Genomic DNA, 20,163 nt, shown 5'->3' on the forward strand with positions numbered 1-20,163 from the left:
TAAGTTAAAAACATGTGTCAAAGTGTCTAAAAAACGACTAGAACTACGCTATAAACTGTATAATGTGGAATTGACTGTCGCTAATGCTCTACAAGTACAGTGCAAACACACAGGGGAACTAAGGGACCTCATCAAACTAGGTCGTTTGTCATTGTTTTAATCGAAAGACCCCTAGTAGCCCAAGTACCACACTACACGTTTAGTTCTATACGATGAGGGAAAAATCTTTTAAAGAGGCACATCAGGAATCTGTCTGTGGTCGGTCAACACGTCCTCCACATGTCAACACGCCAGAAAGTAGAGTCACACGTGTTAAGGTGTAAAGATGAAGTCTTCAACACGCCGACATACATTACATCAGGCCGGTGTGAACTCTGAGTCCAGCTCCTTCTGGCAGCTTCGACACGAGAACCTGTCCGACTGCTTCTCCTCAGCTCGTCAGCAACCTGCCAAAGGAGCCCCCCCCTGCTGTTCCCCCCCGAGTGTTTCTGCTTCCTAACGTCCAGCTCGGAACCCGCAGGCCCTCAGAGGGGTGGGGGGGGGGGCCGGGCCCTGGGTCGTGTGGTTTACAGTTAATGACGTGTTGTATAAAGTCCACCGCTGCAACATACAGTCATAAAACGAAAAAGCCCCTCTGGTTATATTCTCTACTCTTGTGCTTACTTCTGCCTTTTTTAATATTTTGTTTTGCCCGAGTTGTGTGTGTGTGATGACAACCTCCTCATAGCCACATGTGCACACGTAACACTAACACAATCCTCCCACCAGAGTCACACAAAAGCAACAACCGCCCTCGTGCTGTGATCCGCTACGGGACCGGTTTGTCCTGAGCGAGCAAACGGCTCAGGAGAAAACATGTGTGCAGAACAATAACAGGACGGCAGCTTCACCCTGAATCTACTGTACAAAGAGGGGGGGGGGGGGATGTGAGGCAGCTGGGGTTTGTGTGATTTACGACCGGGATAATAAAATGTGTTCGTGGCTCCAGCAGAAATAGTTTCATTTTTCTTTCTTCTTCTTCTTCTTTTTTCTTTTGCAGATAACTATGGAGGATATGAGAACCGTCTTTTCAAAGGTAATGATGGAGCCGCTCTGTCGTATTCTAAATATTATTAAACTTACACAATTTAATTTACACAATCTCCCAGTTCTCTATGTGCACACGTTTTGTGTGAGAGGAAAAGTTTTTAACCATGAACTTGCTCCTGTTTCATTTTTCCCTCATGAGAATCAGCGTGATTGTTTTTATTGCTTATAACACATAGTGGAGTTAGTGGTTGTAATCCCCCATAATTACCTGCTTTTGACTGATGGAAAAACGTTATAATGACGAGGAAAGTTTCAATAAACCACAGTGTCTGAAACCAAACATATCATCTTGAATCTGGGTAATTAAACATGAATGTGATGGATAAAGTTCTGTAATGTCAACGCAAATGATTTCGTAAATGTGGTTTTATTCAAGGTTCAAAGGTTATTCTATAATATCTTGAGTCCATATTGTCTCTGTGCAGATGCTGATTGTTGATTATCTTAAACTGACAAAATAATCCCTTATCTTAATATCATGTTTTGAGATTTATCATGTTTACGTTCTTTTCCTTGTCTTGCTTTTCCAGAGGAGGACCTCACAGGAGAGGAAGAGGAGATGCCTTCCTTTAGAGGTGAAGGTCACAAATACACATGCACACAACAACAACAATGAACATATTATAGTTTTTAATCATCCACTCACTCATGTTGATATCGATGTGTTTCCAGGTCGTAGCAGAGGAGGCTGTGTGAGGTGCCAGCAGAGCAGCTCACTCCAGCTGGCCGTCAAGGTTCTCTATGGATTCATCGCGTTCCTCATCATCACAGTGGCCGTGCTGGCATCGCTTGGTGAGCTCAGTCTGATATTTATTTTTCATCACCTCCCTTGTTACCTCCTGCAGCTGGATGCATTCATCACGCAAAAGAGTCGTTAGTATATCTAACAGGATCTGTATATTCAGCTAATTTCCTGGAACGTTTCCTCACAATTAGCTGTGAAAGATAATTCCAAGAAAAGGCCAATGCAGGTGTCTGGAGGTTTTGATTAACATTTCAATTATAAATGTATGTTTATGAATTTTCTTTACTGAGGTAGCATATCATTTTGTAGTTTTAATCAAAAAACTCAGATATAACAAGTTGGAACTAACATTTTCTCTATTTTCTTTCGTATTTTATGGTAAATTGTGAAATATAGACGTAACTAGCAGGGAAACATGAGCTAATCACAATTAGAATATGAGGAAAGTTTCCAGGAAGTTGCACGGAGAATATAAGTGGTGATAAAATAAAGGTTTACCAAAGTGAAGTGAGCAAATAAGTTTGTCGTGGGAACTGGTCGGACTCTGCTGTGTATGAATGTGTCTCAATAAAACTAAGGTCCATTTACAGAAGAAATGAAAGTGGTGCTGGGTCCTGAGTGCCATGTTCTACCTGACAGCTGCTCCACGTCAACAGATGCTTTCCCCATTAACGAGACTCTTTATTGGGTTTCAAAGTCATAAATCCTCCACTTTTACTACTGTTCAGGGTCTCAGAGGAGAGAGTGAGGGGCGTGGTGCAGAAACCACACAACACAACACACACACACACACACACACACACACACACACACACACACAAAACAAGGTTGCATTCAGGTACAGAGAGTTAATAAAGTCTGGTTTCATTCAAGCTGTGAACTGCGTGTGGGCATTTCTCACACGTACATGGTGCATGTGCTGGAAACATGTCCACGCGCATGTTCATGATTTGGCACTTTCACTGTTTTGTATAGTACTTTAAGGAGGTAACGAATTATAATCACGAAACTGGTCAGAGAAGACGTCCTTACATTTTAGTGCACATCTGGTGAAGAGGTTAGATCCTGAATTGTCTTGTTTTAACATTGTGAGATGTTTTTATTATTTGGTGCAGCTTGAATTGAGACACACATACTTTTCACTTAATCCTAAGTAATGTTAAAAGTTCTAGTTGATATTGTTCATTCTACTTGCTTCATGAATCTTTCATACATACAATCATAGTTTCAGAGATATGAAAGGATTAAAACTCTGGAAGGAAACATAATCTTAACGTGTCAACATGTTTATACTGTCTATTTAAGTGTTAAAAAATGCACTTCAGCATTTGTGAACCATCATAAGACCCACACATTGGCCACACATACTGTTGCTGTTTTGTAACGCTTCATACACAGAAACAGCTCTGAGTTCGTGGTTTTTGTCAACTTACAGCTGTACGACACCAAAGCATCGAAAAACTTAGTGTCAACAGAAAAGATATTGCACTTGGCTGCAACTCCTTAAATGTGCTGAAGGAGAAAAACACCAACCTTTGATTTTTCCCTTCCCGGCAGAACATCTGTTTTATGACAAATACATGATTCTGGAGAAATGTGTTAAGAAACAAGCGTGAAATGAAGTAATTTTTTTTTTCCGACACTTTACAGTATTGAAAAACACAATTTTCAAGTCTTACTCTACTGCTGGAAATGTGTAGTTTCCACGTTAGGTTTTATTGATTCTTCACGACTCTTTTGCACGAAATGCACCACGAGCCATGTTAAGCATCATCGTCACTGCAGCTAATGCAGCATGTGGAAGTATTTATTTGTGCAAACATGCTGTGGAAGAGACCTGCATTAACCCCTCGAATGGATGTGAGCAAACACATAATACAAACTCACACCGTCTCAAATTCACACAAAACTCACACTCACTGAGTTGTTGTCGCCCTCCTGGGAAATATGCTGGTGGAGCCGGATGTGAGCAGCTGGTTAAACCACCATATATCAGTGTTTCAGTTCCATTTGTCAAGGTTTTAAAGATAATTTCCTGTTTTTACTCCTTTTAATACTTCCTATTTCCTGTTAACACCAAAGAACCTCTGATGTTTTTCATATCTGCCTCCACTCGGAAGCATTATCGGTGTTTTATTAATTTACCTGATGCTTATCTGTTATTGTTTTACCTGTTAAAAGCATAATAGTTTTTCTCCTCCTATATTTTATATTTATTAAACATTTACCTTTACCTTTTCTCCAGTCTTCAGGAAGGTGGACAGGATGTCGGAGGAAGAGTCCGTCTACCACAGTAAAATCACCAAAGCTCAACAAGGAATCGATGGTAAATTATCTAGATTGTGTTGTTAATATTTAATATTTTACTACAGCTCATTTTTAGCAGCTTCTAACCACAGAAGAAGAGCAGTTATTATAGAGAATATATATATATATATGTATATTATAAAGAGGTCAAAGTGTCATTACAACTTTTTCTCCATTTCCACTGTCCCTCCTCCTCCTCCTCCTCCTCCTCCTCCTCCTCCTACTCCTCCTCCTCCTCCTCCTCCTCCTCCTCCTCCTCCTCCTCCTCCTCCTCCTCCTCCTCTCAGACCTGAGCTCCACCTCCAACTGCTCAGGCTGTCTGGATGTGACGCTGTACAGCGAGGAGATCAGCCGGCTGAAGAGAGAGTTCGAGGACATCCAGAAAATGATACTGGGGCAAGAGCAGGTGAATCAGATATTCCCTGAACAATTCCAAAGCCAAAGATATTCAGTTTGTAATAAGATAAAACACTGAAAATCATCACATTCTTAACCTCTATTTTATGGTTCATATAAACTTTCCTCATTACACTAACATTAGCTTGTATTTAGCTGTAAATTTATATATATATTCACTCTTTCTTGATCCAGCACCTGGACCAGGCGTCACAGACCCAGGACACTCTGAAGGCCACCAACTCCCGGCTGATACGTGATATGCAAAACCACCTGACGATGATCAGGTTCCTCAACCAGTCTCTGGAGAGGTACCTGGATCGGGTGGAGGCCTGGAAGGAGGTGATCGAGGAAAGTGAGGAGAAGATGAACACGCTGACGGAGGATCAGTACGACGTCAAAGCCACGGCGCATCAGGTCAACACCACAGTGGCTCTCAGGTGAATGAAAAGCTCAGTGGAGAAACAGATAATATACATAAACTGTGGGCCTATCTCGCAATACTGGACTGAAGAAGAGCCAGGTTACTAGCAAGGCCAAATTAACTGAGTAAAGAGAACACAGAATAATATCTGATCCACTGCAGCTCACAGGTCTCCTGCTGTGTTCCCCTCTGCCCTTTAGTGCAATGTGGATCGACGCCCTGCAGAGAAAAGCAGACGAGGAGACTCTGGTCCTCCAGAAGCTGACCAGCGACTGGCAGAACTACAGCCGCGTCCTGACCGCTCTCAAATCAAACACAAGCATCACCACGCAAAACATGCGCTTCCTCCAGAACAACGTCGCTGCAGACCACCAGAGGATCGCCATGACCACCGAGGTGTACTACGCCCTCAATCAGCAGGTCTGTGTCTATTCACTAGAAAATAGTTGAATTGGCTGAAGTGAGATGAGCGATGAAGAGCAGATGTTTTTGGTGCCATTTTACACTGTTACACACAGGCCATAGAAAATGTGAGTTGAAGTAACTGTAAATAAAAATGGACGACGAGTCTTTATCTCCAAAAATGAAGCCAAAATAACCAGGATTTGGGATATTGGTGCAGCCATCGTACGCTTTTGTGCAGGCGTGGTCGGGGTGTGGATCCGCACTCGACCACTCTTTGTGTAGATTAGAGCTCAGACCGAGGCCTTGTATCGAGTTTCCTGACGACCACAGAGCTGCAACGTGTATCTGTGTGTTCCCCAGGTGATAAACCTGCAGATGCAGCTCGAAAATGTGACGTCTTTCATGGATGAACACGAGGAGAACATGCATGACCTTCACTACCATTCCAGGTAACACACGGGCCTAATAGATCTCACATTGCGCGAGTGACATTAATTCCCTGGAGGATTACCAGGAGCATTATTCTGTATGACCAGCCCGATCTGTCTTCTTCAGGTACTATGAGAACCGCACAGGTGAGCGTTTCTCCGCCTTGGACGGTCGTCTGAACTCCATCATGATGGAGATCGAAACGGTCTCCTCCAGCATCAACGCCACCGTCAGCCACGTCCAGAGCATGTACAAGTACATCAACATCGAGAGCTCGTCCTGCCAGAGCCGCCTGGGCAGACACACAGAGGATCTACAGGTTGTAAACACACTAGAAATCAGAATCGTTTTATAATTTCCTCGATCGACCAATATGAGTAAACGCAAGATGCAGAAATTTTGCCTAATGCAAGTAATAAAGCAGCTGGTGTACCTCCCCATGAGTGCACTTCTCTTGTCTGTGAGCCAAATGTAGTTCAAGATTAGACCCATTGTGTAACTGCCAGTTACAAAACCACATGCTGTGACTATACATTTCTTGACACACAACCTAGACTGTTGTTAAATATTACTTATGTCTCCATCCCCTTGTTTTCCTCTGACTCTTCATCCTCACAAACCTTCTGCAGAATCTGAACAGCACAGTGTTGTTACTCCTACACATGGCCGACACCCTGAGTCAGCAGAGCATGATGTTGAATGTGCGACTGGACGTGGACGTCAGGAACCTGACCATGGTGATGGAGGAGATGAAGCTTGTGGACGTTCACCATAAACAGCTCATTACCAACTTCACTATAGTAAAAGGTACAATATTGACACGTTCAGATCCCCCTTAGTCCACTGTTCTTTTTAAAAACTTCATCTCACTGTTTTTTATCAACAGGGGCTCCTGGACCCCCGGGGCCCAAAGGTTACCGTGGTGAAAATGGTCCAAAAGGGCCTTTAGGACTGCCTGGAAGCAAAGGGGACAGAGGCGTCTTAGGAAGTCGTGGATCCGCTGGACCGAAGGGGGCTCTTGGTCCTTTAGGTACTCGAGGTGGGTCAGGGCCCCCCGGCAATAAAGGGACAGTCGGGATCAAAGGAGCCAAAGGTGCTCTTGGTACCCCAGGGCCAGGTGGTGTACCGGGCCAGAAAGGTGACATTGGTCCCTCGGGTAGAGACGGTCTTCCAGGGCCCCCAGGGTCCACAGGGCTGCAGGGTCAGTCAGGACTACCAGGCATCATTGGGCCAGCAGGACCAAGAGGAAAACCAGGGCCAGTAGGGGCACCCGGACCACCAGGAACCCCCGGACCTCCAGGCTTTTCATACAGACATGACCAAATCAACACGCAGAAGCAGACCATGGCGCCTGTCGCTGGGTCGAAGAGGCAGTAGAGAGGTGGATGGAGATATGGACCAGAGGAGATTCATCCAGTGCTAAGAAGCTTAAGAATCATAGTCTTAAGCAATATCATCCATTGTGACTGGAGATGTGACAATCCATTTGTATGGGATGTGCAAGACAATGGAAAACTTTATGAACAAATGCAACACATCAAATTGGAGATGGGGCTTTTACAAGAGGCCCGTCCGAAATGTAGTAACACGGCCACAAGAGAAGAACCAAGAGGAAGAAGGCAGAACTGCAACCATGGACTGAACTGCTCAACTCAAGTCTGGAAGTGGACCGTGTTCGGAAATACTTTTTCTTGTAATAGGTTCAAATACAACAGACCCCCCCCCCCCCCTGGTTTTCCATATGCAAACAACAAAGTACAGAATGAGCTAATGGCAGAATTAAGTACTCGTCATTGATGATGTGAGAAAAAGGATTACAAATAATCCGTTATTGAATTTGAAGTCTTGCCCATAGTTGAATGTACTGGAATTAAAGAATGTGCTAAAGCTCACAGGGCTTAATGAATAGAAGAGATGTTAACCACAGGAATAAAGTGGTGTTTTCTACAAGAAGGTTTACATTCCCATGCACTACTATATGGGCACAGATAGACTTAGCTTTGTGTTGTTTTTACACATCATGTACACCATTACATACGCTTTCTCTGGTGGATAGCACTTTATTGGTTCTTAAAGTGTACAAATTAAGGTTGGTTTTGCTTTTATTTCAGTTTGTCAGAGCAGGTTCTCTGAGGACTTTGTTTTTATCTACTGGGCAAAGCTGTCAGTGGAGCTGGAGCCAGGAGGTGCTTGGCATAAAGACTGGAAGGAAGGGGGAGACGGAGAGGAATTACATGCTGTAACTATTACTTGACTAACTAAGTCCCTTTAAAAACCACAGATTGTCATTCTCTCATACAGAAGAGAGTGTTGACACCAAAACACAGAATGCCAGTCAGATTCGGCTCAGCTAATTTTCTCTCTGGCTCAGTCAAGCTGCTTTTGGAGAGAACCCAAACTTCAAGGTGTAATGGGAAAATTATTACATATCATGACACAACAAGCAATTATCAATTCTGGATGTTTAATTCAAACCGTCTGCGGACGGTTTACAAAGGTCAAGTCACGACAACAGACTTGACCTCAATGGCACAGAGCTCAAACATCACGGTGACAGATATGAGGGCAATGGCAATGAGCTCTCAAAAGTACACTCCATTTATACAATCAGATCCCTCCTCTCCACAGTAAAATACATTTGTCCAATCAGCTTCTCTCCATGTCGTTTACAGGAAGACCAGACATTGGTCTCTGGCGGTCTCTTTGAAGTTTGAACAAGATGCTAAACGCATCTTGTTCCAGACCCTGTGAGTTTCTCAGAGATCTCCTGTCTCTGCAGGTCACACCTATTAGCCTTTGAAGCTCCCTGCTGCAGAAGACTTAATTGGCCCCTGTTGAGAAACCTTTTGTTCACACTAGACTGAGAAGGCCACTTCTATAAGGCCCTTCAAGAGTATTATGCATAGTGTTAACTTGAGCTAAACTCTGACTATGAGTCTTAAACACAGAAATACATCTTTCAGTAAACTTCTTTCTATATAAATGTAATCTGTTACATTTGAACATGTCTAAATACAAAATTCCCATCACAATTCCTCCCTTTTTATCAATCTGGGATCAACATCTTTATAACATCTCATCATTTAGATTGGGAATTTTCCAGGATATGTGAATTTCAAAAATTGATCTTAATTAAAGAAGTAACACTAGTCTTAGCGCAAAAACAATACAACAGAGTTACACAATTGAAAATGATCAGTTTCTACAAACTTCAATAACGTATTTTACAATTATTAAAATGATGATCATCATATTATCAAAATGTTCACTGTATTGGTGCCACACTTCGTCCTGATCGTGTGTCGAACACCTCCTTGTTGAAGAACATCTTGTTTCAGAGACATCTTGTATGCTCTGACTTTGATGATCAGAAATTTGATGTTGTTCCTGCCAAGCATTCGTGAGCAGGGAAACCATCTCTTTTCCCTTGAATGCTTCTCAGTCGTATAATCATGTGTTGCTGATCTCCTGTTGGTGCGGTTGTGTTCAGCGTGTAGCTCTTCAAATGTGTTGACTCTCCTTGCAACACCTAAAAATTTCAGACTGAAGCTCACACACTGGCACAAAGCACTTCCCGTCCTGTAGATCCACCCCTGGCTCTGGAAATCCTCCTGCGTTGGCCCTCATCTCCAGGTTGACCTCTGCGACCTTCCTGTCATCTGTGTTGAGAGGCATTTGGCTTGCACTCGTTCCATCGACGTCGTCTCTTCTTCCATCCGCACGTCCTTAAGCACAATCCAGTCTCCTGGTTTCAGGTCACGCAGTCCTCTCTCCATGGATTTAGATAGAATCTCCTCGTCTGCCTGTGGATTTTAAAGAGTACAGGAAACAGTTTAAAACAATATCTACCAGTTTGTTTTTCAATGTGTTTTTCAATGTGTTTGTTATGTTTGTTTTTTACTTCCTTCTCTCTCCACTGTCCCATCCCTGGCGGGATGTGGCATGATGTTGCCTTGTGTTGATACTCATACTCACCAGTATCCATAAAGCTATACTTATGAATATGTTACCCTTGTCAGCGGACATCCTTTTGAAATCTTCCATCATGGAATGAGTTCTCCGAACAGTATCTGTTTCACCGCTGGAGAATCCTGTTTAGATGTTTGGGAAACACTTCTGCTTGCATAGAAATCATGTCATAAAACAAAACAGTATTTATTTATTTCCCTAACCTACTTTATTTACTTAATCTTTATTAAACATCTCTATAAATGATTAAACCGTTTGTTTTGAGGTGGATGTCAATCTTGTAGAATCTGGATGTCTCTATTTTATTTGTAACTCAAATTACATAACTCTGTTAAAAAAGTTTTATTGAATATTATTTAGAGTGTTTCTTGTGTACACCCAATAACCCAATTCATCTATATCCAGCATATGTTACTCCTCTCTCTTGACACACTGACTCCAGTCATGTGTCAATCCAACCTAATGAGAAAACGTACACAGGTTGAACAAAATCATCCATATCCCACATCAAAAGTCCATCGACCACCAAACAAAACACAGTCTATCAAGACTACTTAATTCCTAAACTAATAAACCCAAATCTGCATTCTAAAAAAAATTTAGTTTGATGTAGTCTTGCTAACCGCTCCTGTAACCCACATTAAATGTCAGTGTTAAGAATCATTCAAATGCCTTCCATGTCCTCTACAGACTGCATACTGTTTGCAACCAGTAACACAGTCAAGGCAAGACAATGGTGTGAAGTCAATCTCATGAATTTCTTCTTCAGCCCAAATCACATGCAGAACCCCCATGCAAACAAGCTATCAGTGTAAATCTTGACACTCTCGCCACTAGCATATTTGCATCTCTTTGGTCCATGCATGTAATGATGGGGACGGTTTTCCTTTGTTTCAAACAGAGTCGTAAAACCCCTCTGTCATTCGTTATCACACTGTGATGCTGAAAACCTGTCATCAAACACTTCAGTTTCACAGTAATCAGCTGTTAACCATTTAAATCTTAATTTGTTCTACTGATATAGTTTAGAATTTCCTAGTTAAAAACTTTCTATTTGTAAATAGTAATGTCTATCATCCAAAACAATACTGTATCATAGCTGAACCTCCTAGCTGTTGAAAAGTGAATGTTATTTTCTCAAGCAAATATCATTGTTACAGCATATGACACTAGTAGAGTCTTATTTCAAAGTATCACACATATCACATTATTCTGTTCTCTCAGAAGCTGCCATTGCTCTGAGACTTGCTTGAAACTTTGCATCTGTTGCTTTTCCCCTAAAGGAAAAAGTTTTTCTGTTTAAACAAAAGATTACTCATATTCCACAAGAAGATTTCAGATATTCTTTTCTATTGCGTCTGCTCTTCTGATCAGACCAAAATCATATATGTGTCCGTTTCACAAACATGATAGTACCTGTTATCAACTCAGAAAAATCAATAATGTTTACAACAAAACTAAAAATGTCATTCAATTACATCAAAGAAATACATTTTCATGCAGAAATGTGTTCAGAAACCCCAATGTGATTTAGCATGAAAGAAAATCGTTTGCGATTAACTTTAAACCTTCCTTTTAAAATCTTTTAATTTGATTAAATGTATTTTCTTTTCTTATAGCCAATGTATCTATCAAAAACTACTGAGACAACACCGTATTTACTATTGTAAATGCAACCAAACTTATTTTATCCTTAATTTACTTACTATATAACCTTTTAAACTAAATTTGTCTTACCAAGTGTTTAGATAAATCTAAGTAAATACCATTTGTGCTCTAATTTGATCTCTCCCCTTGCTCTTTGCAAGAGGATGTTAATTTAGAGGTGAGAAATTTGTCTCGGATCATCCATTGATACGCTTGTGTCAGATCCCCCTTTCTCGTTTAAATAAATGCAGATGTTATTCAACTCTGTCTTCCACTACTGCCCTGCTGTTTTAAAATTTAGCATACTATTCTATCTTCCCCCTAAATTTTACCCAGCAGTAAAGTGACAACAGAGATAAATGTTTGTCTTGCATTTAGCCTCTAACCACATTATTAAACCCCAATGATAAAAATGGATCTATCTACAACCTTTGCATATGTTTTTCTATCATTATGAGCTATATAACATTCATTCTAAAAGTAATATCACACTATTCACACATATTTACTGGTGCTTTTAGTTCCTGAACCTAAAAATAGATTTAATTTGTGTGTTTTTAGCAATTAGTTTTATTGATTTCTAATTGAACTATAATAATGTTAACCATATGCTTTATGTGTAACATTAATTCACATGGTGTCTGCAGCTGTGTTCTTACTTATATGAAGTTTTGTTGAACTTCTCTCTCTCCATCATGGTCTGCTCTTGATGGCATTTTCTACTGTTCCCAGCTCAACTGCTGGTCAGTAACACTGTTGTGTGGATTCTCAGGGCAATTTCTTGCCCAGTGTCCTGCTTCAGCGCATATGAAACAAGTTCCATCTCTCCCACGTCCTCTCTCTCTACCACGTCCGCGGGCTTGGCTTTTCCAAGCATTTGGCTGGGCAGCTTTCAGCGTCCCTGTAAAATTAGCACATCTTCCACATGCAAAATGGTGGAAACTGAAAGCCTGCTCACCTCCACCTCCACAACAAAGCTGAATTCTGGAAGTGTCGATTGGGACGTTTGAGGCCGACGCCTGCTCTGTCTGCAACGATCTCCCTCTCAGTGGAAATGTATCCAGATCAGAACCTATTTGGAGAGACTGATACCTGGAGATTATTTCGGTTACTTCATCCTGTATTCTGTCTCTTATGTTGACTTCAGTCAACCAACACTCAAATGCTCTCCAGTCTGGCACAAATAGCTCCACATCTCTCCCTGTGTCTTGTTCCTCTTTGCTTCGTTCTTGTTCCACGAGCAATTTGATCTTAAGCTGCTTCAACTGATTTAAAGTTATGTTCCCTGTGTTTGGAAAATCATAGTTTTTTACCCACAAGCCAAACTGTGTAACACTATAATGACCATACTTCAGAACCATATCTTGAACTGTAGGAGAAGAAATCTGTGGTAAATTCATCTCTGTAATGGTTGTTTATCAATTTAAACTCTGATTTATTCAGTAGAATACGAATCTTTTGAGAATTTAAGTTCTACTGATATGGAAAAGACCCTAATGTTTCAGAATTAATTTCTAAAGCCAATTATTTTCCTATTTCTTAAAAAACGTCTATTTTCAAATTCGTTTTAAGATTGATCTGAATCTTTTTCTTTTTCTTTTGATATAAGCCTTTAAAACTTACACATATATCCCAAATATGATTGAAATTATACTCACCTTATTCCAGTGTTGAGAATTCCAGGAAATCCTCTCTCACTCACTCCTCACTTTTTCTTTTTCAGCTGTAATTCTCAGATTAGTCTCATCAAATCATGCATGTTACTTGTATCAAATCATCGACATTTGTGTAACGTTGATAGTAACCTTTCACCTTCAAAACACTTTTTAAGAGACAATGAGAAAAACCCCTTCAGTTATAATATTGCCACTGTAATCACCTCTTGTAATTACTAAGTTTTAATTTTAATTCCTCTAATACAATTCTAAAACTCTGCATGAATCAAATCGCCTTAGAGAAAACTTAATTTCACATTTCTCTTAAACAAGACACATGTAGGTATAAAATGTATGGGAATTTATCAGATTTTCAAACAGATTATTATGCTGAGACGATACAGACCTGGCCTAGGTCTCTCTGTCACAGCTTTTCCTCCATTTCAAAATAATAATACTATTATATATTTATATTCTACTCTTCTGCTTGTTTACAATAACTATGAGCATGCCGCAGCGCCCAATATTAAAGTAATTTAGCATTAAACTCTTTCGCTAAACCCTGTTTAACATTTTGATCTTTTTTTGAAAAGAATCTTAACCTATTAAGCTTATTGTGAATCCTATACCGGTCTCTAAGACCTCCTCAGTATATACACGTCTGTAACTCACTTCCCTGAATGAGTGAATTTCTTTGGACCTTTTTCCTTAAAAGATCTAAAAACAAGAATTATACTTTACCAGAATGAAACTGCTTGCCTGTCCCAGTCGGTTCTTTAGCCCACCTCAGTGAGCACTCCGGATTCTCAGAACATCAGGCCCACTGAAATAATAAAGGTTTAGTTCCAAACGTACTGCCCCGGCGCAATTACCTACCCTCAGCACCGAGAGCCAGAGTCGCTCACGTGGATTGTCACTGCCAACAACAGCCAAATGTAATGGGAAAATTATTACATATCATGACACAACAAGCAATTATCAATTCTGGATGTTTAATTCAAACCGTCTGCGGACGGTTTACAAAGGTCAAGTCACGACAACAGACTTGACCTCAATGGCACAGAGCTCAAACATCACGGTGACAGATATGAGGGCAATGGCAATGAGCTCTCAAAAGTACACTCCATTTATACAATCAGATCCCTCCTCTCCACAGTAAAATACATTTGTCCAATCAGCTTCTCTCCATGTCGTTTACAGGAAGACCAGACATTGGTCTCTGGCGGTCTCTTTGAAGTTTGAACAAGATGCTAAACGCATCTTGTTCCAGACCCTGTGAGTTTCTCAGAGATCTCCTGTCTCTGCAGGTCACACCTATTAGCCTTTGAAGCTCCCTGCTGCAGAAGACTTAATTGGCCCCTGTTGAGAAACCTTTTGTTCACACTAGACTGAGAAGGCCACTTCTATAAGGCCCTTCAAGAGTATTATGCATAGTGTTAACTTGAGCTAAACTCTGACTATGAGTCTTAAACACAGAAATACATCTTTCAGTAAACTTCTTTCTATATAAATGTAATCTGTTACATTTGAACATGTCTAAATACAAAATTCCCATCACAAAGGGAAGCAAGGCTAGCTGTTTCCCTCTACATCCAGTCTTTATGCTAAGCTAAGCTAACCACCCCAGCTTCATACCTTGCTCACTGACATGAGAGTGTGTCTCCTCGTTAAACTCTTGAAAAGAAAGACGTACAGAGAAGTTTTCCTGTAAGAGACATGACGGAGGTCGAATGAATATTCAACATTTAAAAAAAAAACCTGCTGGTCTCAAACTACCGGTCGATCAGAGTTTGATGTTGTATCTTCCTCGGTTTCTCCTTTTGAATTATTGTGATTGTGGAGCAACGGCTTTTGAGAGTGTTTACATACATAAATAACCATTTACACTTCAAGCTTTACACAAAAGGGACACATGCTACTTTTGTAAACCTGTGTGTTGTAATGAAATGCGACTGGCTTGCATCGAACTTCAATAAATGCTTTTTCTTTTGGAACCAGTCCTTATGGTTGTGAGTTTCCCACTGTACCAGAGCAGAAGGCTGCAGTGGCCCAGTGAAAGAAAGGGAGTGGTCCTGTCATTAATTCAAAACACATGTCAACCCCTCCTGTTAAATTTTTGAGGTCTGCAGCCTCAATATTCAATTGTCTAGATTTACCCTGTTGTTTTAACATAGGCCCTCCACCAAGAATGTGGCCTATCATTTATATTTTTGCTGGTGCAGTGTAAACAACAATTATGATTAACAGGCGTGACGTACTGGAAACGACAATCTGTGACTTGTGCAGATGTGTTGTTGTGAGTAACTGATCACTTCCCTGCAGCTGGATGACACTTCCACAGAAGTTCACTCCCTCAGAGCTGCAGTGGGACGGGGGCTTGTGGGACGTTAGAAACCTGATCTGCAGCAGAAACTTCCTTAAAGAATCCACCCAAATCCCTGATTCCTGCAGCCCCCATGGCTGTTAGCTGTGAGCACGGAACATTTGCTCTGAATCACTCGCTGCGTTTGCCTCGGAAACCTGAAGCAAAGGGTTAAAATCCCTGATATGAAAAAAATGACAGTCTTCTATATGTGAGCTTACTTAATTATGCTGTATTTGCACTGTAGACATCCTTCAATCTGACTGGCACCATTATCAGAACTGTGGTGAGAGAACCCTCGATCACAGTAATATTTGCGCATGTGGAACCATAAATCACCAGGGCTTTCGTTGAACCGTTGGAGGACAGATTTGCCGGGACACACGCTACCCTAGATCTTAACACGTCCAACAAAGTGAAATATTGAGGGTAAGAGGCGATGAGAGGAAGAGGAAGATAACATGAGCAAGAGGAGGAAAGGAAAGGAGGAGTCTAAATTCACTTAAATCCCATAAATATGACCAATGAATGACAAATGGCGATAGATGCACATTTGCAGCAAACTAAAGAGACACCATTTAAATGTAATGATCACTGAAGAGCTCAAATCAATAAATGCAAATGTCACCTTAGTAACACATGTGATTCAGACACTGGATTAAATGGGAAAGTTGTCTCAGACGGCTCAGACACAACTTCTTCATAACCTCTACAGGTCTCAGTATCTAAACCTTGAAATCAGCAACAGAAACATGCAGTGATTCATGTTCCAGGGCGTCACACAGCCACACTCACAATGAGTATTATGGGAAAAGGGGGCCGGGGACCCAGGCCTGTTTAAATTGGCAGGGATCACCTGCTCATTTTGGTTTGCCCTGCACACCGCACGCTTACATGCGAGACCCATTTGAGAACTTCAACATTGCAAATAAGGGCTCACAGGAGAGGGATGTTTGGAGCAGCTTAATTATTGTTTTTCCACTAACTATAGGTGTTGAGCATCTCTAATCGTAGACTCCTGTAAACACCGCGCATGTTCATCGAGAATAACGTCAGACGAAAAAAACCCTCTGTGGTTGTCGTCTTTGTCGTGACTCAGGAAAACAGGAGTGTGTTTACTCTGCAGAGGCGAAGCCGTGGCACGTGTTTTATTCAAACTGCAGCAAATGGAATTACAACATGAAGATGTCCGACGTGCACGTGGAGCCGCTCTTCGCTGTGTTGAAGGAAGCGATGTGTGAAGTGTGAGGAGAAGCCATGCTGTGTTGAAGCTGTGTTGAAAAACACCAGGACCCGCCAGGATAAACCTGCAGCCAGATGTTCCCTGTGCAGCCTCTGCCAGGTCGGACTGACCCAGGTGGAAGATATTTCACCGTTTCATATACGTGTAATTTTCCTCAAACCCTCGGGCTTAGCAGCGAGCTGAGGGCTGTAAACTTCATAATTCACCTGTTATTCTTTCCCTGTAAGTCATTAATGATGGGATGTAACACTCGCTCCCTCTCTCCACATGAACCCTTCAGGGCGAGTTGGCTGTGAAGTGGATTGAGTAGCTGTGATGGGGACAGAGTTGTGGTTTGTTGCCTAGCGTGCCACGCCGTTGTGTTGGGCGGCGGCATAGTGGTGCAGAGGTCTCGGGTCGAACCCCAAGTCGTCGGGGGTCTTACTGTGGGGGTGTTTGCATGTTCTATAGGAAAAGGTGACACAGGCATTTCTGATGGAATGAGAATCATGCAGAATCATGGTCTGTTGGCCCTGTGATTGGCTGGCGACCTGTCCAGGGTCAACGCCCCCTCTCGCCCATGTCAGCTAGGATTGGCTTGCGACCCTCATAAGGTTAACGGGTATAGACAATGGTTGACTGCATAGATGATCGTAAATCGCTTCCTTCCAAAATTGAAAAACACGTCTGACAATTTCTGTAACTTTTCCAGAAGTGACTCTCACACGCACATTCACGTGAATGTGCAGCTGTGGGGAGGTGAGAAAGTAGGTTTGACTGAGAAAGAAAGTAGGTGTTACTTCTGTCACGTTTCATGTGAGTGCCTGTGCATTTCCTCGGTATTTAAACACATCTCACGCTGAGGGACGCTGAGACGTGGCCTGAAATCACATCCCAGCAATGTGAGTGAGATATTTTGACATTTATTGAACACATACCAAGAGAAGGCAAGTAGTTTCTCATGCAGGACTGAAACTTTGCCAGAACATTTAGCTCCAACAGCCTCAGTGTCACTTCTCGTGATGAATTCTACACAAACACATGACTTCACTGATCTGCTTTGACTGTTTACATTTTTATTAAGATCGACATCACCGGCAATTGAACCCTTTAGCTTTTTAGTGCCTGTGTCACTCGTTAACATAACAACTTAATAATGACAATCATTTCCTTTTACAGCTTCTCTCTCCTCCTTTAGAAGATTTTGCAGATATAACTTCTCTTTCCTTAAAAAAGATAATATTTCTCCCGACCCTCTGTCACTTTAGTTCCCGGCTCAGGTCGTGTAATTTCGGTCATAATGACATAAAATCTGCTGAAGCTGGAGGTGGTACAGCGAGACATTACCTAACCTGCACCTATAACACACTCCCAAACATACACACATGCACACACACACACACACACACACACACACACACACACACACACACACACACACACACACACACACACACACACACACACACACACACACACACACACACACACACACTCACACACACACACACACAACTTGAGACGTTAGCTAACCGATGACTTGACAGGCCCCCGAAGAGCTCGTTACGTCGACAGCTGTGAAAACACACTGAGCCTTTCACTTTGGCTCAGGTGACTCTTATAGTGTGTGTGTGTGTGTGTGTGTGTGTGTGTGTGTGTGTGTGTGTGTGTGTGTGTATGTGTGTGTGTTTGTGTGTGTGTGTGTGTGTGTGTGAGAGGACAAGGATCACACCTGCTACAGTGTGTGTCGTGACTCAGCAAGAAACTGTGAAGATAAATAGATTGTGATAATTTTTTTTGCATGAATTTACATGCGAATCATGCGAGAAAACAAACAAAGCAGATAAAAAACATGAATTCCTACACAGACGTATAATAAAATGAGCCTGAGAGGAGCTGGGGTGCAGGTTTTTGGAGAATTAGGAAATATCACTTCCATTTTGTCCAGTCCTAATATGCTAATCTCCCGGCACTAACTCCATTCAGACATTACGTGGTATCAGTCATGTCATCTAACTCTACACGTTTCCAAAAATGTTGAACAAGTTCTTGAAATCAGACATGTCTCCCTGAATGTCTCTCTGACTTGAGAAAGTGCAGCTGCAGCAGAGACGTACCAGTGTTTCCTGAAAGCTCTGCGGTGAGACGCCTCCCTGCCAGAGAGCTGCTGCTTGTGTCAAGTCTGCAAACTTCTGCCAGATATCACATACTTAACGTCTCTTTTACCGAGTCCCCCGTGAATGTACATGTACAGAATATACTGTATATCTTAGTGGGAGGATATGGTGGAGAGCTGAAAGATAAGAACCAACAAACAACCGAATACACGTGAGAATCCAGACACCTGTTTACGTTGAGCACCGATTCCCAATCCTCCCTATTGGACTGTTTTCCTCCACCACAAGGAAAAATGACTCGCCTGCCAATCAGCTTCCTCCAGTTATTTCAATAAGTAACCCCAACATTTAATACAGGGACGAAATTAAATGATTATATATTTGTTTGTTTTTCATGGCAGCGGGAGCAAAACATTTTTGTTTTATCATAACCATGTGTTTGGGGTTTGGAGCGAATCAAATGAGGAAGATAAGTCGTAAGCTGGAGCTGGAGATTGTGGCTGATTTGTTTTCCTGCATCACATCTGGCTCATTGATCCATCGCCTCCCATGGCTCAAAACTGGCTCATTTACTAAATACTTACTTTAAATTAGCTAATTCCAATGGAATGCTTCTTCCTAAGCCTGGCGAGAACACCTATGACGTAAATTGAGAAAAACAAATAAAGACGTTTCTTTTATGAACGACAGAAAGAAATAACTATAAATCTAGACAGGAAGTAAAATGTAATGAACTTTGTTATTGTAGTTAAACAGGTCAACAATCCAAAGCTTCTTTATTGCAAAACTCATTTACAACAAACTCTAGAATTAGGTTTAAACATGGATCAAATACCCAAATAGTGTTTTGGTTTATCTGCGGACAGGCTGCGTTTCTGTAAACTCTGAGGATCTTGTCATCACGATGAAACTCGACCCTCTGATCCTCTCTTTTGCAATCAGACATGTTTGTGAGCTGCAGTCGCTAATCGTCCTTCTCCAGCTTCACCAAACAGCCAGTTTGAAACTCAGGGATCCTGGTTATCATCATCGCAGCTTAGCAGGTGGTCTTGTTGTGGCCTGGTGGGTTTTCTTGTCATTGCTTTTTCCTGTTTGGTAAAACAGGCCAAATAGTGTGAGTCATGCGGGACCCACATGGAAGACAGCTGTGGTAACTGAGAGGACAAGTCATGACAGTTGCTCCACATAAAAAAACAATCCTTTGGTTACTGAGGCAAAAACACGTTTGTATTCTTCTTTAACCATCGTATATAAACGTCCCTCATTTCAACCGAGAAACACTTACGACAATTTGTAAACTCTGGATACAAAGAAGCAATGAAATAAAGGAATTCAGTTTATTTACCACTCATCAGGAATAATTTACGTGATCCAATAAGAGACAAAACTTGTAATT

The 20,163-nt window shown here is 41.6% G+C and overlaps 1 protein-coding gene across 1 annotated transcript; it reads left to right on the top strand.

Annotated features, from left to right (window-relative positions):
- The first annotated feature begins 325 nt into the window (after positions 1-325).
- Positions 326-7,172, top strand: scara3 (scavenger receptor class A, member 3). The gene is made up of 13 exons (XM_061091994.1): positions 326-437; positions 769-819; positions 1,040-1,075; positions 1,620-1,664; positions 1,762-1,881; positions 4,080-4,160; positions 4,429-4,547; positions 4,733-4,977; positions 5,162-5,381; positions 5,727-5,815; positions 5,922-6,114; positions 6,425-6,602; positions 6,682-7,172. The coding sequence occupies exons 1-13, from the start codon at positions 326-328 to the stop codon at positions 7,170-7,172; spliced, it is 1,980 nt and encodes a 659-aa protein (XP_060947977.1).
- The last annotated feature ends 12,991 nt before the right edge of the window (positions 7,173-20,163 follow it).

This window comes from Limanda limanda, chromosome 18, assembly GCF_963576545.1.
Source record: "Limanda limanda chromosome 18, fLimLim1.1, whole genome shotgun sequence".
In the NCBI taxonomy this organism is placed as follows: Eukaryota; Metazoa; Chordata; class Actinopteri; order Pleuronectiformes; family Pleuronectidae; genus Limanda; species Limanda limanda.